General features: G+C 32.6%; 1 protein-coding gene across 17 annotated transcripts in view; it reads right to left on the minus strand.

The window, feature by feature from the left end:
* Positions 1–18,610, minus strand: part of LOC105333397 (transient receptor potential-gamma protein) — a 70,075-nt gene that overhangs the window by 22,358 nt on the left and 29,107 nt on the right. The window contains exon 1 of one of the 17 annotated variants that reach the window (XM_066074958.1): positions 16,141–16,290. The exons of 12 other annotated variants lie outside the window; for them this stretch is intronic. Coding sequence is in view for 1 of the 5 variants with exons in the window: in XM_066074955.1 (XP_065931027.1) it covers positions 14,223–14,246 (24 nt within the window). In the remaining 4 variants the exon portion in view is untranslated. Of the gene's footprint in view, positions 1–69; positions 91–162; positions 282–14,222; positions 15,136–15,239; positions 15,264–16,140; positions 16,291–18,610 lie in introns of those variants that run through there. 4 more of the 17 variants (XM_066074962.1, XM_066074955.1, XM_066074960.1 and 1 more) reach the window with 4 other exon arrangements.

The following is an 18,610-nucleotide window of genomic DNA, read 5'->3' on the forward strand; positions in this document are numbered from 1 at the left end:
ATTTTCTTATTCAATATCAATAATTAAATCCTTCACTTCAACAACAGCATTTAGTTGTTTAAGTTACACCTATTGAAATCTTCCCACAAGAAAATGTATCTTGTGTACAAAAAGTTACCACTCTCAAACAGAGAGAATGAATATTGTATCAATAGTAAGTACCTTAACTGTACTGCACTAGATGCTTGCTCCTACTGTTGTACACAAGGTGCACTTAGATTATCAAATTACTAATACAAAGGCATTTGTATTTGCGTATGATAGACTAATTAACACAATTAACGATAATCCACCCACATAATTACGCAGCTATGAAAAGTCATGGTCAATCTCCCTGTCTCTCTCTCAATACATCTACATCTGATAGTGATGTTGAACAAACCACAGGTTTTGAATGCACCAGACAGTTTTTTGGCTTTTTATGTGCACGAAACTTCCCGTATCTAAACTTAGAAGTCTGATGATGCTGCAATTTAACCTTTACCTTTAAAAACTTAAATGTAACAAAGCACTTGTAAAAGAGAGCCTGGACAGGAGGCAAGCCACTTTGCTCAAAAGGTCCATCTTGACACCCCAATAGTAATAAGTCAACTGTATGAATATACTGAACAGCTTTTTGCTGTAAAGAACAGATAATCATTTCTATTGTACTCGAGACTTTAGAGAATGACACAAATACCATTAATGATGCAGTTTACAAAACATCTTGAGCTGTGATATTTTGACTATTTTTACAAAAATTGGAGTGATCTATATAAAAAAAAATAGCACCTTGCTCATATAATATATAAGGCATACACCACAATTTTAAAATAAATTGAAAACTATTGACTAAATTTTACAGTGCACAGGCAATTTTGATTTTCACAGAAACTGTAACTTTCAATGGTATAATGATTACATTTAAATGATCATCAAATGTTTGTATTCATTTTAAAGTGACAAATTTTTCATAACAGGCATGACTGATTTTATGTATAAAATCATGATAGGCAATGTCAGCACCATCTGGTCCAACAACAATGAATTATCACTGTTCATTGGTATCAAATTACTCTATATCAAATTGTATGACAATATGGTTTCATATTCAAAACTAAACAAGAGGCCAATGGGCCACATCGCTCACCTGAACAACAATTCATCATATAATTTTTCTTTAGTTTTTAAATATATTTCAAAGTTAAACTTTGAACCCCTCTTAGGGCATCAATATTAGTCTATGGGTCACAATTTTAAAAATTTAGAATCTACATTACAGTAGTAAGCTTGAATAGTAATCTCAAAAATTGTAGCATTTTTAAGTCTTTTAAGTCTATATTTATAAACTTTGGTGTAAATATTAGCATTTCTGGTGCAGTGGTTCTTGAGAGGAAGATTTTTTATGATATGCACCCTATCTGTTTCACAATTATCTTCCCTTTAAAAAAGAGTTGTGCCCTTTATTTTCACAATTTAGAAACTTCTTTCCATAAATTGCTTTGGTTAAATTTGGCCCAGTAGTTTTAGAGAAGAAGTAAAAAATTGAAAAGTTTACAGACAGACAGATGGACGACAGACAACATGTGATCAGAAAACCTCACGTGAACCTTCGGTTCAGGTGAGCTAAAAAATAACATGATTAGCTTACCAATGTCCATTTAAAAGATACCATTTATTTTAATCTATAATAACTGTACTGAACTAAAACTATCAACTTGACAAAGCAGTGAATACAGGATTTGAACCTGAAGCCCAGGGAGGAGCATCGTTATGCAGGGGGTCTTGGTGCTGAATTGAAGCCAACTCGCAAGTATGGCTGAAACCTTAAGGGGTCCATGGAGCAAAGAATCTGGGAGCTACTTTCTTTTTAGGTTTTCAATGAAGACCTTTTAGATATTTTTCATCATGAGAATAAGAGGATATGTACTTCACAGCCTTGTGAAATTATGAAGCCTTGGACTCCAGCCCTCAAAAGCTATACTGAGTTTATAAAGACAATTTAACAATCAGATCCCTTTTTTAGCATAACTCAATGTCAGACAATCTGTTCCGGTGCTGATTGTAAAAATCAGCAAGTACCTGGTAGCACAATGTGAAAGAACATTAGGCAAAGTCTAAAATTTATATATACCTTCATTTTTTACATTTTTTTTTGGGGGGGGGGGGGGGGGGGGGCATGATGTATAAGATTGACACATTACTGGAAATCTGTTGACCAAAATTGAAATCAAATCAAAAATATTCTCTTTCTTTTTCCATTTATTTCTTTCAAAAGAACTATCCATGAGTTCTTTATTCGAAAACTATATGGGGAGGATATTGGATGAGACCAATTGCCTCCTTTATTACTACTTTGACCTTCCTATAACATAAGTTAAATAGTCGAATCTCAGCTAGTGTCTTGAACTCTCTGGGACTAAAATATACCATTAAAAATTCCTCATATTAAGATTATTCTAAATCATAGAGAAACAGACTTTTGAGAAAGAATGAGTCTGGTCAATGAGGACTCCAAAAACATGAAATAATAAAGGTGCCCGTGAGTTGGAGATACTGATATATCAACTTTATGAACTTTGCCTGATTGAAACATCACCTGATCAGATATTGTATTTTTGCTATCATTGTATTCCAATCAAAATGCATGCTACTACAGATTAACCATACTTTTTTTTTCAATTTTCAGTTTTCACTGTATATATTAATTTGTCAATGTTTTGACTCTTCCACCATTCAATATCCAGCTCAGTTTTTTCTTGTAGCTTTAGGGTGAAGAAACACACTACCATTATACCCACCCACATGTAGAGCCACCATTTACTTTCTAGACAACATTTATTATCTAATAATTGGTCAATGGCATGGCATCCGATAGGTAGCTGTTACTGGGTAACTAATGGCTAGACTGTTTGTCTAAAGGCTCTTAGGCTGTCTACTAACTCATGTATCACGGCTCTGCTTCTCTTTCCTAACTGATGGTCACTCAAGTCAAGAAAAAAACACAGAAGAGGTTTAGATATAGGAAGCCAATGGGAATGTTTTTTTTTGAGTCTTTGTGAAAACTGAAATATAAATGATATAAGCAAAAAACAGTTCCGTATGAAAAAAAAATCAGAGAGTTTTGAGGCCTGTTAGGGCCTAGAACTGTACGTCTGATATTTTTTCATATAGAAGTGTTTGAGGTATTGATCAGCATGCTTACAACACTGCCATTGAATTTCATTTTTGATTTACCTGAGGCAGTCCAATTTTTAAGGATTTCAGTGCTATAACCACTAGTAACGGTCTGATATTAATAAGCTCACTAATATCGGACAGTCACAAGTAAAATTTTAGACTGCTGTACCAAAGGAATGACATTACAACATTGATTTAACAATTACTTAAGGTGCATGTATGATAAAATCATACAACAGAAATTTATATTCATCTAAATAATTCTGAAACTGAAATCAAAAACTTATACTACAATATAATTATCAATTCAACATTCCAAAAACCCAACCATCTAAAAAGGGCTAAACATGATCACAATTTTCTTCAGATCAGTGAAAAATGGCAAGAATTTAAAAGACAAAGACAATCAATATTTTCGGGATGATAAAATTAATAAAAATGATTTCAATGAAATATTTTGAAACTCATGAACTAGTTGATCAGAAGTTCTTTGGTCCATGAACATAATCAATGAGCAAACAAATCAAAGACTTCAAACACTTATTATAAATATTGCATTCAAATGGCCATGTTATGTACTATCAATGAAATAAAGTCAAGGGGGTATAAAAAAAAAATATATAACCTTAAATAAAACAACTACACATGTCAAGGAAAAACAATTGTAAACCTAATTGCATCATGCTGTACTTTCAGAAGAACTAAGTGATGCTATGTAAAGACCATTAGGTTCCACTTTGGTGGTCAATATAAGAATTGCAAAACTGAATTGGTTCCATCTGTCTTAGTGTAACTGTGGAAAGATAATATAAATAATTTATTTTTTGATTGAATTGGAGAACTACAATGGCCAGACGGTGCCGAGGTGCTCTCTGTCATAAAGAGGAGTGATGAGATAAATGGAGCAGGCCAAAGAAATGTACCACAATAATGGGAGTGAACAGAAGCCAAGAAATGCCTTTTTCAGTACATTTCCAAATTAATTGTGAATTTGACTGCATGTAGCAAGAAAGAAATTCCGCTAATGAGCCAAAAAATCTTGAATTTTTGCAACAATTATGCATCATTTTATGCACCCTAAAAAACTCTTCCTTAACAGACTGAAAGACATGGCATTTGTCAATTTTAGCTACTAATTTATAAAACTGACTTAAATTTTTTTGCAACAGCTTGTACATACCCTTAAGAGGCTCGATGGTCAAGGCCATTTTTAGTCTGTATTGATCTCCTTTAAAAGGAGAGCCCTAGATAAGAATATAGGAAAATACCAAAATTTAAAAGGTTAAATAGATGATCCTTTTCTTTACTGAATAATTATTATAGTTTGTAGCTCAAGACATAATATCTAGAAATTTGAGGAAGATCTGATGGCTAATTTGTTGACCACCAGGACTGATCTTTAAATTACATAAATTCATGCTAAAATATATAACAGGTATTTATCATGAAGTTTTCCTTCAATGCCAACCCTTGTTTGCATATACTCAAATATCTATACTTTCATATTCATATTGAAATGCAATGCAAAAGAACTAAAATTTGAATTTGCTTAGAAGTCTTTCTTTTAACTACATGTATTTCTGTATTTATGTCAGAATACATAGTTTTGTGCATGATCACATAAACAAAAGAGAATCAGTCCAACTTCATCTTAAACTTCCAGAAATTTGTCTATCCTACCACCTTATTAAGTGTATGTACCACATGATTGCACAAAACCCCAAACTATGTGGTCTGAAGTTTTCATTTACTAGTATTTGTTAAACTTTATTACTTCAGCTGTAATTGTCCTTAAGTTGACTTGTTCTAGTATAACCAAACTCTGAACACTTTTTATGTTTACCATAAATGTCAGGTTTCCTCCAGATTTCAGACAGACAATTTTTATAACTCTTCAGTCAATCATTAAGGCATACAGTACAACTTTTATGCATCAGTTAAACCACATATTTATCTAGTTCATAAAAACTCTAGAACTCTTAAATGCAAAGTTCATGACTATTACCTTACATAATAGCGATTTACGAACCCGTTAAAATTGACAGCAGTAAGCATATACCAATATATCAATTTCCCCATTGACGCCCAAGCAAAAATTAAATTGTTTCCATTGGAAGATAAGACTAAAATCATCATAAAACTTAATCGGAGTATTGGGAATTATCAATATAGCGATTGGAGGTTCTCATAACTGAACAGTATAATGTTTATCAGTTTCTGATTACATATCAGTAGCATCACAAGATGATGAATAAAACAGGCAACAAAAAGTAAAACTTATTTTATCAGATGATGCAAACACAGGAACAATTACTGAGGTAAGCATCCTCATGTTTTCTTGGGTTTTTCACATCCTTTCAAACAACAGGAAATCATGTATGTAGTGTTTTAAAAAAGCCTTTTATCATGGCCAATTTTATGTTGTAGGTGTGACCTTTGTATAGTACAAAGTGACTGTTTATTTAAAATTGACTTCCTCAGACAATTAATATACATAGAAACATAAACACATACTAGGTATTTATTAATGCAACATAATATTGCATCAATACCTAAATCATGCACAGAGTTGAAATACTGGGAGAATAAACTAGCTGACTTCTATTAAACAAAAACATGTTCACTGAAAAATAAAAAGAAATAATTTTCTTTCCCTTGTCCCATACACCTTAACATACGCTATACTTTTACCACCCTGTCTCTATAAATGAATCCTTTTCTGTAGAGTCTCCTATCTCTCTATCAGTGGTCTAACCCTGATACACTTCATACTGGTACTATAATGGTTTTCATCTGCATTAGTAGTTTGTGCTTTATCTACTACAGTTACAGTTCTTATAATTTTTTCACAAAATCTAACTCCTTTTCAATATGTATCAGTGCTCAGACCTTTCCCTACTTCTGAGCCAGTGTGGATCCTGGTAGGGATATTTCAAACTAATTAAAGAATGAATACAGTGTAGAGTTCATGTCTGCTTTACTGCAATTGCCTCACCTTCTTTCAATAGCTGCAAGTCCAAATTCTCTGCTCATTAGGGTCTTCCGTTTCCAACGGAAGACCCTCTTGTTTTTCTTCGGTTTCTTTTTATTATTATTTTATTTTTTATTTTTTTTCTGACTCCTTCTCGGCTTTATATCTCAAAAAGTTTTCATCCGATTTCAATGAAATTTTCAGAGCTTTTGTAAAGTTACCGTGCCTACAAGATGTTAAAGTTTCAGCATTTACGTCACTTCCGTTCAAATTTGGCGGCCATTTTTAAATTTAAAAAAAGTGATTTTGTCCGGAAGAAATCTCCGTAAACTTTAAAGATATCGCTTTGAAATTTTTAACTGATGATAGATGTATCAATTCTATAATGTACTGGGGGGTTTAAAATTTTGTTCATCAATTTTGCTCAAAACCGGAAACAGTTCCAATTTTTGGAAATTTTCATTTTTTTGAACAAAATAAGACAATACACCAGTCTTATAGAACTTGCCATGGTGAATTCAAATCTGAAATCCGTTTGAAAATCGGACGATGCATTACAGAGATATCGGGGTTTAAAAATTGATTTTTCCGGAAATTTTGATTCCGCGTCCTTGGTTTAAAAAATAGCATAATGTTTAAAGTAAAATTAATTCGTACCAAAAATAATTGTTAAGTCGTACTTGAACACATTCGGATTTTTTTTTTGGTCAAGTCGTTCTTGAAAGCAGAAAGGTTTTTGTTAATTCGTACTTAAAATCATTTGGATTTTGTTAAGTCGTACCAGGAATAATTCGATTTTTTCATATTTTTATTTTAGTTACTCTTGTTGTTGGTTTAAGAGCTCTGCTTCTTACAGGAACTTCCGGCTTTACTTCCGACATTAACGGAAGACCCACTCGTTGCTTTGCAACGAGCTTTGCTCTAGTCTTTTTTTTATTCTTGTACTTACAGAATATGATTGTATTAAAAGTATGACACTCTGTCCCCAATAAGCATTGTACTTCTTTGACTCTCAGGTGAACATTTCTAGCTACAGTAAGGAGTTTTCATTATAGAAAGGGTCTGTACTTTAAATTTCTAATAGATGAATAAAGCCAAAGGCCTTTGCTACTCTTTTTTTAATTAATGTACTTAAAAAAAAAGAAAGAAAAAAAATGTGGTTCATTGTGGAAGAACAGAAAAATTACATGGATCAAATTGACTATGGTTCAAATTCTGAACATATTTGTCATATATCGAAAAATAATCAGTCACTTAAATTCATTGTAATGAATGATTTTTATAAAACCATAATAATTATATAAATGTTTCTCAGCCTCCTTTCTTACAAACATTATTTATGAAATATTTGACATTTTCAAAACCCAAACATAGAATTTAAGGGTTAATTGTGGTGATCAGGACACACACTGTGTGGTGTGCGGTTTTCAATATGATTTAATCATGCAAGCATTTGCATTGATGTCACATTGACTTAATTGATGAAGATTAAAAAACCTGGAGTAAAATGCTGAAAATGTCAATTCATAAGTGTTTTTCTCCCCTGGATGCATGTCTGGTATCACATCTTATGGCTATAAAATCAGATCAATTTTCATATCTAGCTCTCAAATATAGACAAAGCAGACAGATAAGTAATTCCTTTAATAAATCCTAGCATTACAAGCAGAAATAAGCAAGGGTGATCCTTTGTATGAAATGTGATCACCTCTTGTTCTGGTACTAATATATCTTCTGAAGGAAATCATAGCATCTAACTGTGCTTCCAGTGGATGGCTTGGAGAAGCTTTCTTAGGGAGCGTCTTGATAGCAGTCAGAAATCAATTAGGAAATGTCCACCTTTTGCACTGTGAGCATTCAAGAGGAAGCTGATCTTTTATCATGCCTTCTGAACAAACCAATTGAAACAAATAATGAATCTGTGAAGTATCAATAACTCGATTAGGACACTACTGGATCAACAGAAAGAATTCAGTTGATGGAGTGCGATTTTGGCCTCGGTGGAGAACTCTCATGGGGTATACCACAAATAGCAACTTTAAATATTTCAAGGATGACCAAAAAAAAGATCTCAAATTAAAACAGCAAATATACCTGAATTATGTATTCTATATCTTTTTCAGTGGACATTTTACCCAACATAACCCATAAAAAGTAAACATTGATTCCGAACCAAACCAGAATCAGTAAGGACTGCTCATCTGCAGAGCTTGCAAAGTGTTTGAGCGAGTAGACAGATTATCTGATTGAACAGTTCAACACTAAGCTGATTACCCTGGTAAGGGAACTCACGGGGCTAACATTGGTATGGCATCTGTTTAGGCAAGGACAGAACTTCTCTTCTTGTCTCCAAAGCAGATTCTCAATGATGAGAGTCACTGGATGGAATACTCGGCAAAATTCCCAATTTGGTAATATTTAAGACTTGGAGACATTTGATCTAAATAGATAATCACCTCACTCTGCTTGCTGAATAAATACACGTACATCTACTTGACTAGGACATAAGGAACCCTCTTGTTGGAGTAAAAGAATACTAGACTGCTTGGATAGTTTTTTTACAATCACAGCATATCAAACATGAATTAATTGCCCAAAAACTGAATACTGTGGAATCATTAAAATTTGTGGGGGCCAATTTTCGTGGGTGACTTAAATTTTACAGGTTTGTGGGTATGTAATTTTGTGTATTCCTTTATACAAACAAAAAGAAATATGACTTTATCACCCTTATTTATCAATTCGTGGAGGATGTTAATTCGTGGATGAGTCTTTTAGCTACCCACGAATTCCATGAAAATTGAGCCACCACGAAATCTAATGATTCCACAGTATCTGAGTCCATGGGCTGGACCAAAGGAGTGGTTATTATGTACAATTTGATAAAGATCATGAAAGAATGGTGTTCACAATCTGCAGTAAAATTAAAAATCTCCAACTTCATTGTCAAATTTAGTAGACTCTTAAAAAAGGCCACAAGCAGGCGCTTGAGTTTTAAGTTCCACTTTTAAGGGCACCCATACAATACTCTAATTAAGACTTAGTGTCATAAAAATGAAAGTCCAATCTGTATATTTGTTTGCAGTTAAACCTTATTTTTGTTGCAGATTCATCTTGACATTAAGTACCGGTATATCAAGTTAGCTAATTTTTTTATTGAATTTTTTCATTACCCAAACCCTTTTGAAGAAAACTGTAGAAAAAAGGTTCTATCTCTTCTCAGAGACTGACTCAAAATGTACAGATGAGAGCCAAAGTATCACAATACTCTACAATCCAAATCACGGTTAAGAATGATAAATAATGGTATATATAGGAGTGTTTTTAGGGGGATAAAAAATATTGATTTGGAAACAATTGCCCCCTATAATTGGAAACATTATTCCTGGGGAGGGAGAATGCAGCATTAGTTACCATGGCAATGACTGACCTATTCTTAGGTCATTTTATTGTTCAGGGAAAAATCATCTTAATACAATTTATACCACCTAAAATAGATTGTCCACAAATCAGAGGAAACGTTAGCAAGAGCATTAAAGAGTTGTCTGGGGGGGGAGAAGGTGCAGCATTAGTCTGAATTACAGTGAATGTAATGGCTTCATCAATGCCTAGCCAGAATAAACTGGTATACATTAAGTGTTGGTTACTTATTAAAGCAATGATACCCTACAGTTACCGTAGGTTTTGAAATTTTACAAATATGGTTGACTCAAAGAATACAATAAAAAACTTAGCACAGGCTACAAATATTTGCAGGCATCCTTAGTGAATATGACTAAATACAATTATCGATGTAAAAAATTAGTGAACTTTTTCAACCTTAAATTTCAAGTTTTTGATTGACATAGAGTAAAATATTGACCTTCAAATTACATATTACAAATGTTCTTGAATGGGTCAAAAGTACCTTAAATGAAGCAAAAATATGAATGACTTTTTAAGTAGAGTGCCATCATTTTCTTGAAAGGCTTTCAAAGAGCGGAATTCATTCACTAAAAGCACTATTTTTGTGAACATAACATCATACACTACAATGATATTGCTTTGCTGGTAATGGATATCATAAAATATAGTCAGAGCAAATCAATTTCAATTCCTTATAAATCGAATCATATGCTGTCTACTACTTATTGTTTGGATTTGAAGTTCTTTACTTGTTCAAATAAATGGTAAATTTACTACGTTTATTATAAATTGTTCATTATTAATTAATGGAAGAATATGAAATCTTATAATTGTAATATTGTTCAAAAACAAAATGGTTTTACTGCACAACTGTACTTATACTTGTATTAAAAATATTTACAAGATTTACGTAATATGTCCTGTTTCTTAGCTACCGACAGGTTTAATTGCTGTGCATGGACCTAAATGCATTGCATGGATAAGTTAGCTTGGTAATTATATATACAAAGTAAGGGTGCAATACATATTATGTAAACCTGTATGACATTTAAACCTGCTTAGAAACTATAATTTAAGTTGCAACTTACAGTAGAAGCAGAAATATTCGTTGAGGATTTAATTTCGTTATTTTCGTTAAATCAACAAAATTAAATCCATGACAAATTTTTAACCCAAGTATTAATAAATATAGAGTTGATATGCTGTACATTTTGGGTACCTGTAAAGTGCGAAATGAAATAGAAACGAAACGAAATGAAACGAAACAAAATCTACCGAAACTAAACAAAACCTACGAAAACAAAACGAAACGAAATCATTAAAGGTATGTAATTATATATATAATGTGTGAGGATTATTCTTTACTTCATATAAAATTAAATAATTCAAGCACTTGTTATATAAAATTTGTCACCTATAAAGGCTCCCTTCTCTATTCAGGTATTTCATTTATACGTGCATACTGTAAATCAGAAGCAAGCTACAAATATGCTCGTGCATACTATTTATTTTCAAAATACTTATTTCAAAATATGCGTAGTAATCTCTTTTATTTTGTCTTACTCTTATTTTTAGCTCTTAATCATCTAAATACAACAAATTTCTCAAAATTGATGTTACATGTAAAAGCTCGTTTATTTACGGATCGAAATGGTGTTGCTATGCGAAATAAAGTTACTATATACTGTTGTACTGTAAATGTATGTAAACATAATTTGCGAAAAAAAAACCAAATAACTGTACACATTTGGTTATTCATACATGTTATTATGTTATCAATTAAAAACTGAACTTTATTTATTTTACAACGATTGATAAACAAGTTCTACAACTTATATTAATATCTCTCGTTGGCACGAATGTTGGCCTGGATGTTAGCGCAGGGGGGTCATTGTGTGGGAAGAAGCCGGAGTACACGGAGAGAACCCACGTGTCCAAGCGGGCGACTGCTGTACCCTATCACTTACAACCACTGATCATGGAGATCAAACTTGGGTCGCAGAGGTGAGAAGCGACACCTGATCAATTATACAAAGCCCATTTATCATAATTTAGATCATTGTCGAGTCCAGCCTTTTGAGAAGTAGGACACCCTTCCCTTTTCAAGGCATATGTTTTATATATATATTATTTATATATAAGGGGGTAAAAAATGCTCCCCCCTCCCCCCACCACTTTTTCTTGCAGCAAGCATTTTTCTTAGATTTACATATTAAAAAGTGAATAAAGACGGAGCCATTCTCCATGGGTTTTTTTTTGCTTGCCAAGATTTTTTTTATCAGTCTGCCCCCCCCCCCCCCTCTTTCAAAGGTGTGTTCCCATTTCGCCTTAACTGTGAAGTGGTGGTAAAAAAGCAGAATAATAATTAGTTAATAACACAGATAAAAATAATGAGATTGGGAAAATGAAGAAAAATCAATGTAATATGTAAACATTAATAACATAAATAACGAAAAATTAAAAAATATTATGAGAAAGTAATTGAAAAAGATTTATTCTAAAATTCAATATTAGAATAAGCCAAAAACTCACATGTAGTAAAACTGAATTCACTTCATGAATAGTGCTGCGATATATAAATATTATCATTATTATTTGACGGTACCCGATTGACAGCTTAGAGAGCCCTAAACAAAAGTGAGATAATATTTGATTGGCACAGAACTTTTGATCAGCCAATGAAAGTTGTTTATGCATTAAGTAAGTTAGATCATATCAAATAAAATTTACACGATTAACTAATTAGGAAGGGGTACCGCGCTCACTTCGCCCCTTCTTAATCAAGTAAAATTTACTTAACTTGTTTGAAAGAAACAATTGAATGCACCTAAAAAAAGCCTGATCACTTTAAGGCTTTGACTGAAAAAAATTGTCAATATCATTCTTCTTGAAAAATAATGATCTATAACATAGTTTGGTGTTGGACCAAACGCAGACCAGGAATCACCAGTAAAATCCAATTTTGTTTATACAAGTATACATACCAATGGATTATATTAACAAGAACCCGAAACTGATAATTTAAGTTAAATATGAAGGCACAGTCTAAAGTGCTGTTTTGAACTATAATGAGCAATATCTATTTAAAAGGGTAATCCATTATATTTACAAATGCACACAATTAGTTTTTTTTCCCTCGCTGCGATTCTTAAGACTTAGAGACTTGTCGCTTCTAAAATATACATTATTTATATATATTTCGATATCATTTAGCTCGATTTTATTTTGTTATATTTCATTTCGGTAGACTTCGTTTCGTTTTGGTATATTTTGTTTCGTTTCATTTCGTTTCTATTTCGTTTCGCACTTTTCAAGTACCTGTACATTTTAGGGATTACAATATGAGGAAATTAAATGCCAATGAAATTGTATTTGGTTTAAAAACAACGAAATTTAACCCAACAAAAATATGTACTTCTACAGTAATTGCTTAAATAAATAATGTGAACAAATTTCTCCTTGATTCATTTTTCATTGTATTGATTTCATCCTTACAGTAGTGCATTGGTTAATACAAATCCAAGGCCATGGATAGGAGTAAGTCAATAAGTCATGGTCCAAATTACAATAGATTCCTTATTAATCACAAGGAGTTAACATTCGTGATAAATCGCAAGAAGCATCTCTTGCCGATTTAAAAATCGTGCTTATATTTCTCTGACAGTTGTGAGCTAAATGAAGTCATTAAACAAAAGTTTGATGCTTGCTATTTTATATTATTACTATTTGATACAAAACAGTGAAATTGCTGAATTAGTACTCAGTCTTGCATAAAATAAGAAAGCTGCAGTATTCTCAAAACAATATATTTGTTCAGTCTATATAAATACAGTCGATCAAATGTCATCATAGCTCTCAAATTTGTAACTATATGGGTGTAATAGCAAACTCTCAGATATAGCAAAGTCTTGTGGATTCTTGGGAAAAATTCTTAACAAATAATTGTAAAATTGTACAGATTGTTATATCAAAGCCAATTACAATGAATTTAGAGGTGTTAAATGTAAGTAAACGTAAGTAATACTTTATTTTCAAGTGTATTCTTTAATTCTCAATCCAATTTTTATAACTTTCCTAAAAATGTTTTCTTTTTTATAACTTTCCTCAAAATGTTTTCTTATTTAATTCCTAAATTAACATTATGTCAATGGTCACCAGGCCAGGTAAAAGGAACTAGCTATGAATTTACCTACTGGGCAATTTTTAAAAATTCGTTACACAGTTATTAAAAAAATTATGGATATACAGCAAAGAAAATCCAATGGTTCCTAGGAATTTGCTATAACCAAGTTTTACTGAATATTTTCATATTTTGATAATAGATAAATTTTAGTAAACTTAATGACAGAGAAGTTTATCTTTTTTCAATTAAAATCTTTTTTCTTAATGTATTTACTTGTATTTTAGAAATATTGAGTGCATTGCCACTCAAAAAAGCCTTTTAAAAAGGACAAGACATTAATCATTAAAAAACAAAATTTTAATTATTTTTAACTTCTTGTTTTTTCTTTGTTTTTGCAGGTAAAATATTGAAAAGCAAATGCTGTATATTGTAACAATTCATCGGATCAACCAAAGTCTGTCCCTCTAATACATAATCATGCGTCATTATCCCACCCCAAATCAATTATGTGCACAGATGGATCTGAAAAGGGCAGCGATAGTCAGAATTGATTCATATACACACCTTCACATCATCAGAGCTGTCCATCCCGATTTTCCCTGTCAGTTAAAAGCTTAATGATCCATGTCAAGATAAACGATAGAGAGGCTCAGGTGTCATAACACAGCAGTCAGTCAAAGCTTCAGACACACAGAGATTAATTATAACACCTGGTTCACAGGTACACCCAGGTACTTAATGTGCAGGGGAGGAAAAACACACAAACACAAAAAAATAATCACTGTATTAACTAAAACCGCCACACAGGAAACAATAAACTGTTCTATCCCAGAGGAAATTCAAGTAACAAAAAAAAACAAAAAAAAAACAGGCAAACTCTCTTCATTGATTGAATTTTCAGCCTCTGTAAAGTGCTGGGACGAAACATTGCAGAGCATACTTCAAGTGTTTTAGTCCTGTTCAAATCACATCAAAAACTTTTCACTCCAATAATGATTAGGCATCAAAAGCCAAGCTCATCCCTTAGGACCGCAGATTATCACATACTATTTGAACGGATTCTCCCCATCAATTTCAGTATTTATGATTGTATATGTGATGCTGGTCATAACAATAGAGATCTTTCAACATCCCTAAAAAAGTACATCAAACAGATGTAACAGATATACATAAAAATTCTAGTCAGCTGCACTTTCAATGATTTCGCATCAAGCTCGAATTGGCAAAGAAAAAAGAAAAGTCTATAAGCTGGAGGATAAATCCCCAAAACATTCCATTGAACAGAAGTTGAAGTGCCTATATGCAATGATAAATGGATGCCACTGAATATAAAACTTAATGACCATCCCTGGACGGAAACTAATTGTTCTCTGTCTATCACCTCCTATTTAAACCCAGGAGGAGAGAAATTGGTGAAACTGTTCAACCAAATGTACACATTGCATATTAAACATCCTGCTGGTGACAGAATTAAGTACCGCGGTACACATGTATGGATGGTCTCTGATGGACATCATGGGATATCTGGACATTAACACTCCCCTACTGCATGTACATGCCTCACCTCTGACCTTACATTACCTGACTTATCTCCCTTGCTTAATGGCTACCTCCAAACTCAGCAGTGCAGCAATTTGTAATAAAAACAAGCATCTGCAGGGCAGAGATAAAGCCTGTGTAAACACTCCGTAGATACCAGTTATTGTAACGGATTATTACAGTCATTAATTCATTTGCTATCAATAACCCAGAGAGTATGGTTCTAAATACTCATGGGGGTTTCCCCATCATGACAATTGCAGCATCACTGATTTTCTGATTTCATTGGCTTTGTAAGTCTCAGAATGGATTTTTTCCACAGAATTCCCCCAGTTTCATCCAACTCTTAATTTGACTTTAATGGAATTCTGATGACAGATTTTGAGCTTTAAAATCATAAACCAGTAAATGATCGATGCATAAAACCGTATTTCTTTATTAAGATAAACATCTCGATCCCCCTCCAATATGGTGCACAATATAAATTACATGGTATCCCCAAACCAACACTGATAGTCTATGACAGTTTATTTATTATTTATTCATCTGACAATGAGAGTAAGTGGACTGAATGATAATATGCATGTCATACCTTTTCTAGTAAATACACTGAGACCTGCATATAGTGAACATGCATGCATTCATTCGATCATCACTTTTTCAAAATGCATATACATGTACATATATAAACCAAAGTTCTTATATCTTCATATTTTTAAAGTAAATGTACCGGTAGATTTGCATTTGCTTGTATGCACAAGAATGAAATATTCTTGAAATGTACGAATTTGAAGTTTCGCCTGGTTTCTGAGTCACACCACTGGCAATCAAGTTACCTTGTAATTACCTTATTTTCTCCATTGCCAGCTCTCTATAAGGGGTCACTGACCATTCACACATCTAACTTATCGAAGAAAATTTGTTACAGAATGCTTCTAATTACCTCTATTCTGATTGTCCATGTTTCTAGGGCTTCTGAGAATGGATGAATTCAAATATTTCCAATGCTCTCTTTAATGCCAAAGTCTCTCTATGCATCAAATTGGTACAGGAGTCTAATTACTATGATTCACCAATCCCTTTAGTATCAAATAAGGTAAATAGTGGGTTTTCAGGTAATCAACTGCATGATGTATAGAGTCCTCAGTTATTAATCAGAGACTTGGATCTTTGTAATGTTTTAAAAAGGCACTTTTCAATTCTTCATTTTTTTCACCATTGCAACAGTCCTTTGTGAACAATTCATCATTGTTGGTTAAATTTAAATCCATGTTAACAAATTCAGCTGTTACTCAAGTAATTTTTAACTCCATATCAACTGGGATATATACATTGTTGTCATCAAGATATATCACATACAGCATGTATAGTAAGCATCTAAATTTAACATCATTTCCATTTAAATTCAAGTAATTTTCAACATCTATGAAAAAAAAAATCAGTTGGCCAATTCTAGAATCCAATATAAGCTAACTAGACAGCATGAAACCTTGTTTGTGCAACAGATAGAGGAATTAGGTGTTAAAAGGAAAAGCCTGATGAACACATTTTCTGAAATTCCCTGAAGACCATGTTACTAGAAATACTGCTGCAACTGTTTCTTATAGCTCAGAGACCACATAAAACTTCTTCTTTGGAAATATTAACCTCCCTCTGCAACTTTCCATTACCTTGCTTCATCAGCTGTACAATTATGAAAGACAGCTTATTACGTTTCAGAAACTCTGTACGCTGAAATCTTTGGTAAAAATCTGACAGGTTCTAAAATGAGCGTTCCATCAAAGTTCAGAGAACACGTAAATGAGAAAGTCCATCATAACTCCGACAGTAAATCAATATTGAATCTTATAACAAAAATAATTGCCTCTAAATGCACTTATCTTAATGAAAACCAGTCACAGAATTGTATAAACACTAAACATCCCTTCATAACATTCCACATTTTCTCTTTAACAGGCATTTACTAAATAGGAATTCCATATTCAATGAATTATGCTTTCTATTTTTAATTATTAATAATTTGTTACATGTATTTATTATGACGATACATTTAATTTTTTAAGGATAAAAATAGTTTTCCTGAAATTTTCTTTTCTTGCATGCTAAAGGCTATGATTTAAGCTTTCATCTATTTATACTACCGGTAAATTAATTTATTTAAACAATGTTTTATTATGCAATATATCACATAAAGGGATGGGAAAGCAGGCATTGCCTATTTAAATCCTCTACCAAAGGAGTTCATATCGATCAGGTATTAATAAGTATATAAGGAAAGTAGAATGTATTTGTTATATTAAATTTATTTCTTTTTAGAAAATAGTTTTGCTCATATTACAAATATACACCATATAAAGGCCAGATATAACACACTCATAAAACATGGATTTTTTAAATGTGTACCAGTAATCCAAACAGTTTGGATATCATTCTTTAACCTAGCTGTAAAAACATGCAAGAGCAAGAACAAAGGTTTGCTTTGGTTATTTTGTGCTATAAGAATAGGCTATCCTCTAGATGGAAACAGATAAAATGAGAACTTACGAAAAAAAAACGTTTAAGGTGGCTCACTACACCTTGAAATATTTCCTCAAATCAGCAGAAAATTACTTGATTATGATAAACATCATAATGGATAACAATTATTTAAGTCAAATAGGCAAAAAATGTGCAAGTTAAGATGAAAATGACATTTTCAAAAATTTAAGGTTAGTAAACATGAACAAAAGCTCCAAGCAGATTCGAACTCATGATCTGCGGTTCAGAAGCCCAATACTTTAGCTACTGAGCTACGATGATATACAACCGAATTGAATGATATAAACAGTTTTACAAAATATTTAAATCGCCATCTTGTGACGTAGTGTCTTAATAAGTATGAGTCTGGGTGTAGTGAGGTACCTTAATAAAGAAATAATGAAAAAATTGATTGTACTGAATTGAAGCTTTATCTAAGTGGACAACAGCTTTACTTGTGGACAAGGGGGTTCTGACACTGAGACTGCAGAAACCCTTCTGAACTATTTAGACTTTAACAATGGTAATCATTGATCATCATATAAATACAAATATTATCTTTGTGTGACAGCCATCCTTCAATTGAGAGGTCAACCGTCTGTTTGCCAGCTAAATTTGCCCTGTATTTAGTACCAGTATCAGTAACTTTATCCCTCCCTCACTGGTGTTAAGCCGATATGCGTACCATTTGGTACGCATATCATAAGATGGCGACGACCTCTGCAGGTTCGTAAGTTTACACAACTCTTTTCATTTATTCACATCGTATTTCAGCGGGTAAAACATAAGTGTCTGAAGGGCTACCGAGTCTTCACATGTAGCAACTTGTAAAATAAACCAAAACTGCATATTAATTGATATTTTCTTCATTAATGAAAATCCCGATGATATGCGTA

This window comes from Magallana gigas, chromosome 2, assembly GCF_963853765.1.
Source record: "Magallana gigas chromosome 2, xbMagGiga1.1, whole genome shotgun sequence".
Taxonomy (NCBI): Eukaryota; Metazoa; Mollusca; class Bivalvia; order Ostreida; family Ostreidae; genus Magallana; species Magallana gigas.